The sequence below is a fragment of the Mytilus galloprovincialis genome, chromosome 11, assembly GCF_965363235.1.
Source record: "Mytilus galloprovincialis chromosome 11, xbMytGall1.hap1.1, whole genome shotgun sequence".
In the NCBI taxonomy this organism is placed as follows: Eukaryota; Metazoa; Mollusca; class Bivalvia; order Mytilida; family Mytilidae; genus Mytilus; species Mytilus galloprovincialis.
Window position 1 is genome coordinate 64,947,660 of NC_134848.1, and position 16,464 is coordinate 64,964,123.

Here is a 16,464-nt window from a genome sequence, read left to right on the forward strand (position 1 = left end):
AGTCAGGAACATGGCCATTGTTATATTATAGTTCGTTTCTATGTGTGTTACATTTTAACGTTGTGTTTCCGTTGTGTCGTTTGTTTTCTCTTATTTTTGAGTCTGAATTCACATTGATATAAGACGTGTCACGGTACTTATCTATCCCAAATTCATGTATTTGGTTTTGATGTTATATTTGTTATTCTCATAGGATTTTGTCTAAAGCTTAGTCCGTTTCTGTGTGTGTGTTTTACATTTTAATGTTGTGTCGTTGTTCTCTCTTATATTTAATGCGTTTCCCTCAGTTTTAGTTTGTGACCCCGATTTTGCTTTTTGTCCATGGATTTATAAGTTTTGAACAGCAGTATACTACTGTTGCCTTTATTTATCAGCATACTCCTATTAATAATGAAATCCATAAAAGTGAACATGCATACGTGACAATTTATATTTGAAAATGTCAAAGAATTGTGCACTAAATTAGTTTGATATTCCGAAAAATTTTTCCACCATCAGAGAACTGCATATTTCACAAACCTTCTGTGCTCATTTCATTGAAATTGCTTCGTATATGATAACCAAATATATCACAAATGATATTTTGGTATGGGTTCTTGAATGTATTAGTGTTTTGCATGTCAAGTTACAATTTGCACACATTAAGAAACCATCTTAACGAAAACATGGTTTATATTTTAATATGTGTGTCAATTATTTGTTGAAACATTCATGTAAGTAATTTTGAACACAAGTACAATCTATTCCATTTATTTACGAAATGATACAGCGGGAATTGTTCCTTTCGAGCTGTGTAACAATTCTAGCGAGCTTTGATTCTGGAGTTGTTGATTTTATCTTAGTTAAGATATAACCAACCCCAATGCAAAAAATACCAAGTACGTGATTAAGACTACACACAATTAGTCCTGCTCCCACAACAATCATAAGATAAGAAGAAAACCTTTTATATTTTTGTAATATAGAAGTCGCGCCAAGACCAATTAAATGATCAAGCGATGATTTGTATATACCACTTTTGATTTCTTTAAGTATTTCATTGGTATAGAATGACGAGACTTCTGCATTTTCATGGATCATTTTCCAAATTATTGAAAACATTTCTTCTACCTGTCTTTCTGAATCAAATTTTGAACGATTGTTTAGAACTACTACTCTGTCTCGGCATTTAGATAAAAACTCCCGAAAATAGTCCGGTATGTTTTCTAAAAACTGCGTAGGTGTAGTACCATCTTGATCCAAATCATCCTTTCCGGTGATTACTATAATTGTATAACGGAAAGGATCTCCACCAAAAATATGCCAGAAATGCTGGACTGCCTTTATTTCTTCTTCTGTAAATCTTCCAACCCTTAAAACATACATGATTATATTTGGTCCAGGAGAAAGCATATTTAAGCATTTGAGTATTTCTAACTGGACAGACCCCATTGAAAAATTTGTATCAAAAAATCCTGGAGTGTCTACGATTTTCAAAATGTGTTTTTTCCTCTCCGCTTTACCAATTCTGCATGTTCTTGTTACTGATGAACTTGAAGTTCCCGACTTAAAATATTTTTCTTTCATAATAGTATTTCCCGTAGAACTTTTTCCAGAACCGGTCCTTCCAATTAAAACAATTCTTATCTCAGTATCCAGGTCTACCTGCAAATTACAATCAATAATTTTATATATCATAAATAAAATGTGTCATACGTCTGTAATAGAAAAATATACAGAACAAAATGTTATTGAGTAAAAATAATATTGACGAATGTATATTCTACGAATTTTAACATATAACGTTCTACAATTTTTTGTTTGTTTTCAACAGTTACTAAAAATATCTAAATTAAGATAAGGGCATGCCATTAATATTTTTTTATCTTCATTAGTGTACAAAATTAAATTCATTCTGTAAAATTATTCTTTCAGTGTAGGTTTGCTTGTTTTATTTGTTGAAATGTCCTTTGGATTGAGTTAAGCCATTCCAATTGATATTTTAAAGTGTGCCTTTTATGATTGCTGTCTCAGGCTAGGGTGAAAACTGATGTCTGTTAAATTATTTAAACCTGCTGCATTTACATGGACCTGTAATAAGTCAGGATCCTATTTTCAGTGGTTTTTGTTTTTGGTATGGTTAATAGATGTTCTCATTTCTCGTTTTTTTTATACATATATAAGATCGTTGGATTTCCTGTTTGACCTATTTGATTTTTGTCACACTACTTATTTTGGGGCTCTTTGTAGTTTGCTGTTCGGTGTGAACCAAGACTCCTCGTTTGTAGCCGTACATTGACCTTGAATTGTTTATTTTATTGTTGATGCATAGGGTTGAGAGATGTTTCCATGTCATTCATATGCATACGTTAAAGATAACGCTATTGTATTTTAAGCTTTGCAGACGTTCATCGATAGTTTTACTGTCGCACATGTAGTTTAGGTAGAATATGGACATGGTGAGTGTTTTAGATATAAAAGTTTTAGTGCCATATAATTGATTTTTAGACAGTTGAATAATAAGATAGCCTTCAAAGTGGATTTATATAAACAGTTAGATTGTTTTTAGCATATTTTACAGGACATTTTTCTGTTTGACACTACGTATTCTCCTATCCGTAACGATCAGTTTCAGAAATTATTGTAATGTTTTTCAAGAAAGATTTGACGTTCGATCTTTTTAATTCAATTTAAGGGAAAAACAAGCAGAAAGGCATATGATTTTTTGGACCTCTTGATAGATAAATGTCTATGGTGTCAGGAAAGGTATCACTCTAATTGATTGAAATTTTCCTTTAGACCAAATTTTGGAAACTTTTGTGACCGCTTCAACCCCTTTTTACAATATTTTGTATCAAATAAATGCAGATTGTTTCCATGGTCACACTTAATTACTATTGGATATCAGATATGTGAAAGATTCTCTTTCCTTTAATATACACACGCATAACACAAATATTAAGCCGTATTGTTAATAAAAAGAAAGTGTTGGAATTAAGATTGTAAATTTAAAGTTTTTTCTTTTCTGTGTATTGCTACCTAACCTAACGACGCGTAGCGGAGACAGGTATACTGGCATTTGCGACAGTGTTACATACAGATAGACGTCCTCAAAGCTTCAAATACAATACAGTATCTCCATTCAAACGCATAACAACTACATAGTACAACTTCAATCATTCTTTCAGTTTAAAATTAAAAAAAGTTCCGCAAAAATATTTTATCTTCTTTGGCCCGAAAAGTTGGTGACGTCATAGGTTTGCTTTCGGTGTCAAAAGTTAACGCCGTGCATTTTGTTGCGTCTTGACCGCTTGAGAATGTAATAACATTTGATAAAAAAAAGATTTCTAGGTGCAACAAGTGAGTGTTTTTGCTTATTATTGCAGAAATAACATGTCAATACATTCCGCAATTCAAAATATCGACTTCCTTAGTTACAGACAAGGAGATGGAGAGTTTTACGCTTACTGTCATCCAATCAGAACCTTTGATACAAAGTAATTGCATACTAATACGTCTTCTTATTTATATTGAGCATCGATAGACATATTTATTACTAGAAAAAACCTGCGCAAACGCGGCTTAAGACTTTTGAAATGTTTATAGTGATACACAAATTGGGGTTTTGTTTCTCAAACTTTTTTTATGAACTGAGTCTGATATTTTGTTTAAACTTTTGATAAAATTGAGAATGGAAATGGGGAATGTGTCAAAGAGACAACAACCCGCCCAAATAAAAAACAACAGCAGAGGGTCACCAACAGGTCTTCAATGTAGCGAGAAATTCCCGCACCCGGAGGCGTCCTTCAGCTGGCCCCTAAACAAATATATACTAGTCCAGTGATAATGAACGCCATACTAATTTCCAAATTGTACACAAGAAACTAAAATTAAAATAATACAAGACTAACAAAGGCCAGAGGCTCCTGACTTGGGACAGGCGCAAAAATGCGGCGGGGTTAAACATGTTTGTGAGATCTCAACCCTCCCCCTATACCTCTAACCAATGTTGTAAAGTAAACAATAACAATACGCACATTAAAATTCAGTTCAAGAGAAATCCGAGTCTGATGTCAGAAGATGTAACCAAAGAAAATAAACAAAATGACAATAATACATAAATAACAACAGACTACTAGCAGTTAACTGACATGCCAGCTCCAGACTTCAACTAAACTGACTGAAAGATTATGATTTCATCATATGAACATCAGGCACAATCCTTCCCGTTAGGGGTTTAGTATCATACCATCATAACATATATGAGAAGAACATAACCCGTGTCATGCCAACAACTGTTTTTAGAATAAATGTGTTTAGTTCCGATGCAAAGACCTTATCAATGACTCAATATTAACGCCAAAATATGCAATCTTTAATGTCTTGACAACAATATCGTAATTATATCCCTTCTTAATAAGTCTATTCAAAGGTTTTGTAAGTTTCTGAGGTGAATACTGACACCTTTGTGCTTTATAAAGAATATTACCATAAAAAATTGGATGTGAAATACCTGAACGTATTAAAAGTCTGCATGTTGAGCTATATTTACGAATAATGTCTTTATACCGATGATAAAATTTAGTAAATGTTTTGACTAGTTTGTGATATCGAAAACCCTGGTGTAATAATTTTTCAGTAATACATAAATTTCTCTCGTTAAAATCTAAAACATTGTTACATACACGAGCGAATCGTACAAGTTGAGATATATAAACACCGTAAGATGGTGACAAGGGAACGTCACCATCTAAAAACGGATAATTAACGATAGGAAATGAAAAATCATCCCTTTTATCATAAATTTTAGTATTCAGCTTTCCATTAGTGATATAGATATCAAGATCGAGAAAAGGGCAGTGGTCATTGTTAGTATTAGCTTTATTTAAAGTAAGTTCAACAGGATAAATTTCATTAATATACATACTGAAGTCGTCATTATTGAGAGCCAAAATATCATCCAAATATCTAAAAGTATTATTAAATTTGTTTATCAGATGTTGTTTCGATGGGTCTTTGCTTATTTTTGTCATAAATTGTAACTCATAACAATACAAAAACAGGTCCGCAATAAGTGGTGCACAGTTAGTCCCCATTGGAATTCCGATAATCTGACGATATACGGAATCCCCAAAGCGAACAAAAATGTTATCTAGTAAAAATTCAAGGGCATATATAGTATCAAAGCATGTCCAATTAACATAGTTTTTTTGTTTATTGCTACTAAAAAATGACCTAAAAGAGTTTGAACATATATATTCACATTCTGATTTTTTGAATGCCCATTTAATTAGGTGTGTGAATTTTTTCTTAATGAGAATGTGAGGCAATGTGGTATACAGGGTAGAAAAATCAAAACTTTGAACAGATTGAAAATCACCAATATAAGCATGCAATTTATCAAGTACTTCCAACGAGTTCTTGACACTCCAAAAGTAATTTATTCCACTATTTTCGAAGGCCTTATTTGAACAATTTATTATCAGGTTTTTAATTGTACCAAGTGTGCTGGTAAGAAGAATAGACAATTTAGTAGTTGAACAATGGCTTGAAGACGAAATAAATCTATATTTGTAAGGGGTTTTGTGTAGCTTCGGAAGCCAATACATAGATGGGACTTTCATTGTATTTGGCTCTGCTTGTAAAGCGGTGCCTAAAAGTTTATGTTTGTTACAGATTTCGTTTTCTGAAAATGGAGTCAGTTGGAATGTTGGTGAATCCTTTTTCAGAACCTCAATGTAAAATTTACGTCAAACAATAATAATATTATTAGCAGCTTTATCTGCCGGGACAAAAACAAATTCCTTGGCTAGTTCTTTTAGTTTATGTTTGATACGAGAAATAGGTTTATTGTTGTAAGGGTTTATAGTAAAATGTTCTTTAAAATGTTGAATACGTATATCAACTATCTTCATTACTGAATTAAAAAAAGAGTCCAAAGATTTTTTGTCAGCTTTTTCCCGTTTTATCCATTTCATACAATAAGTATGGAGTGAGTCGTGGATGATATTACGACACTCATTCCAATTAATAATTGACGGGGGACGATATTTAGGTCCTTCACTGAGGAATGATTTTAACTCTCGGTCTTGAACGATGTTAAGATCTCCTGTTATAACATGGGAAATGGGGCCATAAATATATACGGAATTACTGCAATTACATGAAGTAGGTGTATTTTCACTGATATTAACATCTTTACACAATTGACTATAATTAAACACAAATTTCCGGTTAGATTTCTTGTAAATATAACAAATAAGAGGTAGCTCAGTATTGTCAAAATATCCAGGAATTTGTTCTTTAACAGAATGGTCGTTAAATATACCGGCAATATTTACAAAATCAAAGCCTTTATTGACATACTTAATTTTAATAAATTTTTTTTTATGATCTTCAGGGCGATCAATTTTGGGAAATAATTTAGAATAACAATATGCCATAATAATTTGAACAATTTCATACTTAGGACTGCTATATGAAATTGTGTTGCAATCCTCCAAAATTTTATTTAACTTATTAACCGTAAACGAACAGAGTTTTGTTAACAGATAATGTCTGCCGTTGTTTTTTGAAATAGAAATTAGGTCCGAAATATTGGTATGATTGGCCCGAAATCTTCTTTGATTGCGATGTGTTCTACGACCGTGAGAACGTTTTTTACGAACAGTTTTAGAAACTATATCCAAAATGTTAACGGAATTGGTTCTAGATATATTACCAATTCCCATGATATTATCATTTAGACCGAGAGGGTAAACTGTCTGTAATTTTTTAATCCAATTTAATTCAATTATTTTCCGTGATCGTACAAACTTTGAATGCGATTCACCAGGCTGCTTATTTACTACTTCTAAAGGTTGAACTGCTAAATATTTAAAAGGATGGTTGTGCTTCTTAAGGTGTTGGTAAATGATACTTTTGAATTTATTGGGTCTTTTAAAACGATACAGATGTTCTTGAGTGCGTTTAGATAAATATCGTCCAGTTTCTCCTACGTACTGAATACCACACCCCGGTTTGTTTCATGTGAGTAAATAAATAATACTGTTTGTTTTTCAAGTTATATCAGTTTCAAAATTTAAAGAAAATGTGCGACCATTAAACGTGGATCTTACCGTATTGTTGGTTGAAAGACGGGGACATGTAAGTCATTTTTTGGCATGACACTTATCGATAGAAGGGTAACCACGTTTTTTATTGTTAAAAATGTTAGCGATGGTAGTATTTTTAGATAACCGATTTTGAAGATTGAGACGTGTGGATACCCTTTGAACAAGTTTAGTATTTAGTAATTTTCCATTTCTAAGCTTCATAATTGTTTTGTTAGTGAATTATATAATAAAGGAGCAAAGATTGGCGTCCAGAATATGAACCAGCATACAATAATTGAAGTATATAAAATAGTTTATCAGTTCTTCTCCCATATGATTTTGAATGTCCTGTCAGTAGCTCATATTTTGGTGGTACACAGTTGTTACTAGAACGGAGAAAATAACTCAGAGAAAAAGAAGACAACCCAGAACACTGATGATTAAGATATTTCTCAGTGGTGCTTTTTTGTAGTATTTCTTTTGTTTTTCGAAAGGTACAATTCAAGTCCTGTTTCTGTGTGATACGGGTGTTCCAAGAACAGAGGAAATAACAAAGAGAAAACAATCTAGAACTCTGTGATGATTTTAAACATATCTTCGGCGGTGCGAGTTTGTAATACTTGTTTTTTGAGTGGTGCGGGTTTTGTCTCTGTGTGACACGGGTGCTCCGCGAAAGGAGAAATATTTCTTCTAGTTATTGATATATATTTTATATTTCTGTTTAAAATGCTGCAAGTTTGATAAAGTGATGCAAGTTTTAATAATCAGTGAGAGTGTTTATGTGGTCGAGTTGGCCGTAGGACGAGTTGTAAAAAATTCAAGACAAATTGAAAACAAAATTAAAACCATTACCGCCTGTTTACCAAACCTAGACGGTAAGGAACCAGCTACAAAACTATTGTGTTGGTCTTTTTTATTAATCGGCGCTAATTAAAGCAATTACTATATGAAGTTATAAAGTACTTTACATAATTATTATATTATATATAATACTAAAGACGACCGTCAACTCGAAGACAAAGAGTCTACAAAAATGTGGTCTACAATTTTAAAGAGTAGCCCGGTGAACATAGAAACCATTTTTTTAAATTTAATCGTAAAAATAAAAATTATGATCAATGGTCAAGAATCATTTTCCATACAATACTGCAAGGGATACTTTAAATAACAACCAAAACACCTTTATCGAAAGAAAAATAATATCAAACCAGCATGGATTTTGTTTTCTCATTCAACATGTTTTTTTTTATCCAAATAGCTGACATTCATCATTAAATGAATAGTACCTATGAATTGAAACGTCTAAATAAAAAAGCATGGTTTTCATATCAAAATGATGTACTATTTCAGAACAAAGTACGAACATCGAAACCATAATAGAAAAAAACCCGAACAAACTTAAATGTTCTAAAGATTAATATATTTTATTGCCTAATATTAGTTAAACAATTTAATTATGTGCACTTAGGAGTGTAGGATTGATACCTGCCAATGTGTCAATCAAACTCTCTTACAACAGACAGATAAATGGATTTTAAAAACTTTTCGCATGTTGACGTCAAATGCCAAGTTGAATGGCGCTAAAAGAAGTTTATGTTTTTGAGTGATGAAATGGAAAAATAACACGTTCTGAAGTACAGGTAGGTTTGAAACGAATGCACAGGTGCTTTGTATAACAATAAACACAACCTATTTCTAATAACTCTGACAAGACCAAAACAAAGTTGAATATTGAAGGTGTTGAGCAATATGTCTTAAATCTTAGCATGCAATTCGAAGTTAATGCTGTATATATTACACGTATACTGTAGCGCCGACTGTTTATTAAGTTTACCAATTTCAAATCAATGAATGAAAAAACTGGTGTAAAATATATTCCGTTTATTATAACAGAAATAAATGTGAAATGTATTGCAATTTACAATAAATAGTATTTAAATAGTCTCTATGTGTTTAATTACCTATCAAATAACTAATCTGTGAAGATATATATATTCTGAAGTTCATTTCTGAAAGCAGCTGATCGTTGGCAATCCAAATTTGAAACTGACTATAGTCGACCTAGTTTACAAAGTGAATACACAAAAATAGATATTCCCTACTTCCGGTTAACGGTTACAATGTAAACATGAACGCTGTGTAGCAAATGACTACAATTATGAAAGATTATCGTTATAAGTGAATGTGTAAAAGGTAATTCCATACAACGTTAACATATATAAATGATTTGTTATGCAGTTCCTATGAAAATTACTCCGCATAACATCCGAGTCGCGAATGACAACCTAAAATGTGCTACGAACTCCCGGTAAAATCATCACCAAAATATTGCGGGAATTATGAAATACAAAAATGAACTACACAAACTATTTGCATTAAACAACGTAATAACTTCTATCACGAAAGTAATATAATTCAGTTAAATAGCTTAGGCACAACACTGCCTCCCGTCAAATAAAGAATTCTGTCCGCAGAATTAAAAATGAACATTTAACATTTATCAAGCTTTTTGAAAAAAGTTATTCATGAATTCAATCAATATTAGCACTAACCAAAAAGGAATCATTAAAATGAAAAATTTAATTAACCTCTTCCTTAAACATTTTAAGAAACTTTTCTTATTCATACAAATATACAAATATATACATGCGCAATAAAATAATATTCAATATTTAACAACAATTTTTATGAAAATAAAATGTTTATCTGAAGTTAAGTTTTCTTTTTATTGGAAGTGTCACTACACTCTTAATTTTCTTTGTGCAAATGTTTTCTTTTTCTAATTTCTTTTCCGCTGACTTCAGCTCTTTCTTTAGCTCTTCTTTTCTCTCTTCCAGTCTTTGTATAAAATTTCCGAATCTTACATGTCTTAGGCATTCAAATTTGTGACTTTCCTCCAATTCTTTAATTTGCTTCTTGTGGGTTTCTTCCATACTTCTGTTATCTTCCCTGTGTTTTTCCTCCATTTCTTTTATTTTGTTTTTAAGTCCCTCAGTTTGTTCATCTCTTTCGTCTACCTCTACTCCCATAATGGCAACTTCTTCCTCACTGATGGTGATTTCCTCATCATAATCCGGGATGAATTCTTCCTCAAATTTCTCTTTAATTTCTGATTTTTGTGTTGAAGGTGTAATTAGTGTTGTTTTAATAAAAATGTCACTTCCAATCTTTACATTGTATGGTTTTGTGGACTTATGTACAGCAGAATCCTCTCTGCGAGGCTTTCCTGCCATGGCATTAGCATGGTTTTTCCATTTTCCCTCAGTTAGTGCCTTAAGGGGGCTCGCGGGTCTAAATCAATTTTTTTTAATTTAATATAGGATTTCTCTATATTTTTCTATAAATGAACTTTATCTTATACTTAATAGAAAAGTGAAATAAAAAAATGGGGTCACCGTTCATTTACGCTCACAATCTCACAATGTCCTTTTTTTCTGTTAAACTAATAGGAGAAATAGCGGTAATATCGAAATGAAAAAAAAAAAAATTACAGAAATCGCTTAAATTTTAAAATTATTTAGTTTATGAACAGCTTATACGAAAACAACAATAAAAAATATAGGTCACCGATGAGTTAAAAAAGATATTTCAATTTTAATGCCAAAAAATGGCATTTTTGCACCAAAGGGAGATAATTTGGAGCTTTTTTCAATGATATCTACATTTTAAAAGTCACCTGGGGCCAACACGAGTTGTTTTTTGGAATGATTTTTGTACCATGTGATAAAGTAACAACTACTAAAGGTAATAGATAAAATTTGTAATGAAAAATTAATGTTTAATTTTTTTCTGAAAATTTTATACCAACCAGTCTCCTTAAAGTTGCAGATATTACATACAAATGGTATTTGGTTATTTGGAGTATGCCTAAGCATAAAATGTTGCACAGCTCTTTTTCTGTTTAAATATTTAAAATCACAAAGCCTACACTGCCATACTTCGGTTCCTATGACGTCTGACATTCTATAAATAAAAAAAATATCAAAAAACTAAAAATTTGTTTTAAAATTTACACATTTTAAATATTCTACTGGTAACTTGCTTTTGCCCAAATTGGCATGTTTTCATTACAGGGTTTTAATCGATCATGGTGAACTACCTCAGTGCGGAATTCACCGCGAATCTCATATACAACGGGGCTGAGAATTTTCGTTATTACAAAAGGACCAAGCCATGGAGAGTGAAACTTTTTATTTACGGTTTTGTCAAATTTATATACCAAGGCCTCTAACTCATATCTATTGTCAGTCAATCGTGTGTCATGGTCACGTTTTTGTCTTTCTGCATTGCTTTTTAGATTTTCTCTCGCAATCTCATAGACGTTTTGAAAATGAGATTTTATTGTTGAAATGTAATCTTCGTTGTTCTGTGTTCTGTTGTCATGACTTCTGAACATCAGGTTTAGAGGGATATTGACCTCTCTACCTAACATCATGTAGTTTGGTGAAAACCCTGTAGCCGGATGAGTGGTACTTCTGTAAGCAGCTAGCAGGAGATTAATGTATTCATCCCAATTTGTTACGTTCTTGTTGACAAAGGTCTTGATCATACCACCAAGAGTCTTGTTAAACCTTTCTATTAAACCATTTGATGACGGATGATATGCAGTTGTTCTGGTTTTGTTAATTTGAAATAAATTACAAACATATTTTAATAGGTCACTTTCGAAGTTCTTTCCTTGGTCTGTATGAAGTTCTAGTGGTATGCCAAACCTAGCAATAAATTCCATCACTAGTTTCTGTGCTACCAGGTCAGCATGCTGATGGGGTATAGGGTAGGCTTCCATCAATCTGGTAAAATAATCGCCTATAACCAGTATAAATTTATTCTTCTTCTTGGTTAATGTCAGTGGACCAATGATATCTATGCCAATTTTGTTTAATGGGTATCCCACTCTATAGTACATCAAAGGTGCTTTTGGTTTTTTCCCCGTTCCTGTTATTTTGTTGCATATGGTACAATTCTGTATATGTTCTGTTATATCCTGACTCATCTTGTACCAGGTAAAAACTGTCTTCATTTTCTCTATGGTTTTCTTAACTCCCATGTGTCCAGAATAAGGGATGTTATGGCTCAAGATCAATATATCCTTCTTTAATATTTGTGGAACAATCAACTGTATATGATTTAATTTACTATTAGCATTTATCCATTTGTGATAAACAATACCATCTATCAATTCAATATTTTCCCAGTTTAACCAATATCTCCTTGTGGCTGGGCTTAAACTAGCACACAATTCTCTTTCTGGTATTTTTCCCTCTTTTTTCCATTGGTGTAAGTATTTTAGATCTTGGTCTTCTTTTTGGAACGCCTGCATTTCTTTAACTGAATATTTGGCCAACCAATCTGGGTGTTCTTGAAATCTTGTTACCACAGCTCTTACTGTGACTTTATAATTCAGTTCCTTTACATCATCTACTTTACATTTAAACTTTTCCATTGCTCATTTATCTGTTCACAGGCTTTACAGGTGTCTTCAGAACTGTTTGTAGAATGATTACATACTGGATCATCATGTTATTGTCTAGATAATGCATCAGCATTTTGGTGTTTTAAGCCTGGACGGTGTTGTATCTCATAATCATACTGTGAAAGGGTTTCAATCCATCTGCCTAGTTGCCCTTGTGGATCTTTGAATCCAAAAAACCATTTCAGAGACCCATGGTCCGTTCTGACAATAAACTTTCTGCCAAGTAAATAGTGTCTGAATTGGTTGACAAATGTTACCATGGCTAAGAGTTCTCTTCTTGTGACGCTGTATCTTTGTTGAGTCTTATCTAATTTCTTTGAGGCATATGTGATCACTTTTTCCTTCCCGTCTTGTACTTGGTGAAGCACTGCACCAATACCAATGTTGGAGGCATCTGTGTCAAGGACAAATTTTCCATCTGGATGTGGGTATGCTAATACTGGACTGGTACAAAGGGCTGTTTTCAAATTATCATAACTTTTCTGAGCAGTTTCTGTCCATTCAAAAGTGACATCTTTTCTTGTCAAATGACTTAATGGAGCAGCTATCTCACTGAAACCTTTAATAAATTGCCTGTTATAGTTTCAAAGGCCCAGGAACTTCTGTATTTCTTTCATTGATGTTGGTACCTTCCAGTTCTTTACACTCTCGATAAGCTTAGGGTTTGGTTTTATGCCATCTTTTCCTACAATATGTCCAAGATACAGTGTCTCGCTCTTCATCAGGTTACATTTGGATGGTTTTAGTTTCAAACCAGCCTTGATGAGTCGTTGAAATACCTCGTCTAGTCTGGACAAATGCTCTTCATAGTCTGAACTGAAGATGATAATATCGTCAAGATATATTAGAAGGGTCTTCAACTGTTATCCTCTGAAGATAAGCTCCATACATCTCTGGACCGTGCTTGGTGCGTTACACAAACCAAATGGTATTGTACAGTATTCGTACAATCCATATTTTGTGATGAACGCTGTTTTTGGCTGATCTTTTTCTTCTAACTGTAACTGCCAATAACCACTTTGAAGATCAAGGCAACTAAATAGATATGCAGAGGCCAGACAATCCAGACACATATCTATCCTAGGCAACGGATAGGCATCCTTAATGGTTAAATCATTAAGTTTCCTGAAATCTAAGCACCACCTAACAGTGTTGTCTTTCTTCCGAACAAGTACGACATTGGAAGCCCATGCTGATTTAGATGGCTGGATTATCCCCTGTTCCAATTGTTCATCTAGGTTCTTCTTGTCTTCATTGTTAAATGCTGCTGGTGTTCTTCTTAGTGGTTGTCTAATAGGAGCAGCCCCAGCTGTATCAATTCTATGTTTGACTAGGGAATATGTTCCCAAATCTGTTTTTGAAGAGGCAAAAGCCATACTGTTCTTCTGTAAAACTTCAGCTAGTTTTTCTTTTATGCTTTCACTCTCTATGTCTTTACTGCTTCTTTCATAAAGATCTTTGAGGTGTTCTGGCAACAGTTGATTCACCATGCAGCTCATTGATTTTACAAATCTTTATCTCTGATTCCCACTTTTCTGGTATATTTGCCTTTTATATGGTCTCAGACAATGTGAAGTTTTCTTTGGATAACTCATGTGTTTTACACATCTTGGACTGTTTGCTTGTCAAAGTATCGACTCTGTCATTCTCAAGTTCAAACCTGTTTTCTATGTAATCAACAGGATGAAGTTCACCAAGAAGATAGTTTTTCTTCAAACGTATTGGTTCTGAATCTAAATTTATTAGTCGAACTGGAATATTTTTCATGAAGGGGTCAACTAAAATCTGTGCCACCATAAATTTCCTGCTGTCTTCTATAACAGGCTGTATCATGGAATACCGGGTATCTAACAACTCTTGATTTTGACCGCAACCATAAAGAATAACTTCTGAAGATGGTGGAATGGTGAAAATCGAATCCAAGACTACTCTCGCAATTAAGTCCGACTTGCGTTTTACTTCACATTCTATCCATTTTCCATTCAACTGGATTCCTTTTCTAGAGTTAACTGTAATATCCATTTCATCAAGGACATTGCAGCCTAACAATAAATCATCACCTATATGTGCTACATATACATCCCAGACAAACTGTGAGTCTCCAAGTGTTAACGTCACTGCTGCTACCCCTTTGGTTCCCATTTGTTTTCCTGCTTCGGCAACAACTAGGTTTTTCAGTGCTGGTTTTAACTTTGATCTGTTTGTTTTTGGAAGGCGGAAAAATATCTCTTCATTTAACACAGTAACTTCTGCCCCAGTATCAATTACAGCCTTGATTTTCTGATTGCTGACCTCCATTGGTACCTTTATACTGGCTGCTGTTATGCGTTCAATCACAATTTCTTCTTTAGTGTTCAATATCACATCTACATCAGCACCTGTATTCTGACCATTTTCATCATGTGAAGAAAGACCTTGGTCCTTTTGCACAGACTCAGCAACAAAATCTTGCTCTTGATTACCACTAGCAAATTTCAACATTTCCTCCTTCTTCTCTCTAAGCAACAAACATTGCAGTATCCTTTCTATTGGATCATCACTTGTCTGGTTTATCTTTACTACTTCTGTCTTACTTTTACTATTGTGGGCTGACACTTGGCCGTCAGTTTCAGCCCTCTTTAGTTTAAATCTTCCTCTTTGTCTTGATTTTGTCCTTGGTTCTGCCTCGGTTTTGGACAGTATCTCGCAAAATGTCCTTCTTCTTGGCAATTATAACATCTGTTGTTATTCTGTTTCTGTGTCTGCAAACGGTCTTTATTCTGCCATTTTGATCTTGGATCAAAGTTTCTCTGATTTTGTTTATGATAATAAAAATTCTTTGGTGCTTGTTGGGTGTTCAACTTGGCATCCATAATACTCTCAACGGACTTGGTAACCTCAGTAGTTATGCTATCTTTAATGTCCCTCCCAAACTGATTCAGCCTCTCTTCAGTCACAAAACGTTTCCCGCCAATTCGTCGTACATCTAACTCTTCATTTGTACTGTAATTGACATCTCTGTCCTCTGTTTCTACTTTGTCTTATTTGATTTTTCCCCTTTATACCATTTTTACAGGTTGTATGCTATGCGACAAGGTTGATAGTCCCCTTCATTGTTTTTGGTCTTTTCGTCAGAACATCATATGCTACGCTTTGATCTGGCAACCCATTTAACATATGTTCTATGGCAATGCTATTGAACAATTGTTGATTCATTCCTCGATATGCTTTTTTCACCATTGTCTGTATACGTGCTGCATACTCATTGGTTGATTCTTTGTAACCTTTTCTGACTGTCTGCAATTCCTTTCTGTATGTTTCTAGCAAATTATTGTCACCAAAACGACTTTCCATTTCTCTGGACAGGAGTCGAAATGAACTTCTGGTGTCATAAGGCAGCTCTGCAGCAAAATTTGCAGCCTCATCTTTCAGGATTAGCAATATTTCTTCAGCCTGGCGCCTTGGATCCCAGTTGTTTCTGTCTGCAATGATTTCAAATTGCATAAGAAATGTGCTCCAATCTTCTTTGCCGTTGTAAAAGGGCAATCTTGATCGATATCCATCCTGCGTGCTCGACATTGACTCTGTTCTGCCTCTTGTTTCTCTACTTGGCATTCCTTGGTCTGTTTGACTGTTTTGCCATAGGAAATCTCTTTCTCTTTAAACTTCTATTATCTTCTCCCTCAGTCTTGCCATTTCTATCTGATTAATATCCATGTTGTTACTAGGTGGGTAGATATGTGTGTCACTGCGTGGTACCATTCTTGGTGGATTAACAGCCTGGTCATAAGTCATGTCAATACTTGCTTTATTTTGAGTGTTCAGTACACTTTGAGGAATGTTCATTGCACTTGGGGCGCAGTGGTATGGATAACTTGTGCTCAGTGCACTGTTTGATTGTGGAAAAGTGTTCTGTACACTTTGATTAGACAAATTTGT

General features: G+C 33.7%; 1 protein-coding gene across 1 annotated transcript in view; it reads right to left on the minus strand.

Annotated features, from left to right (window-relative positions):
* Positions 1–665: 665 nt before the first annotated feature.
* Positions 666–16,464, minus strand: part of LOC143052614 (GTPase IMAP family member 9-like) — a 76,624-nt gene continuing 60,825 nt past the window's right edge. Inside the window, exon 4 of the mRNA XM_076225682.1 lies at positions 666–1,644. Coding sequence (XP_076081797.1) covers positions 754–1,644 — 891 coding nt within the window. The 3' untranslated portion in view covers positions 666–753. The remainder of the gene's footprint in view (positions 1,645–16,464) is intronic.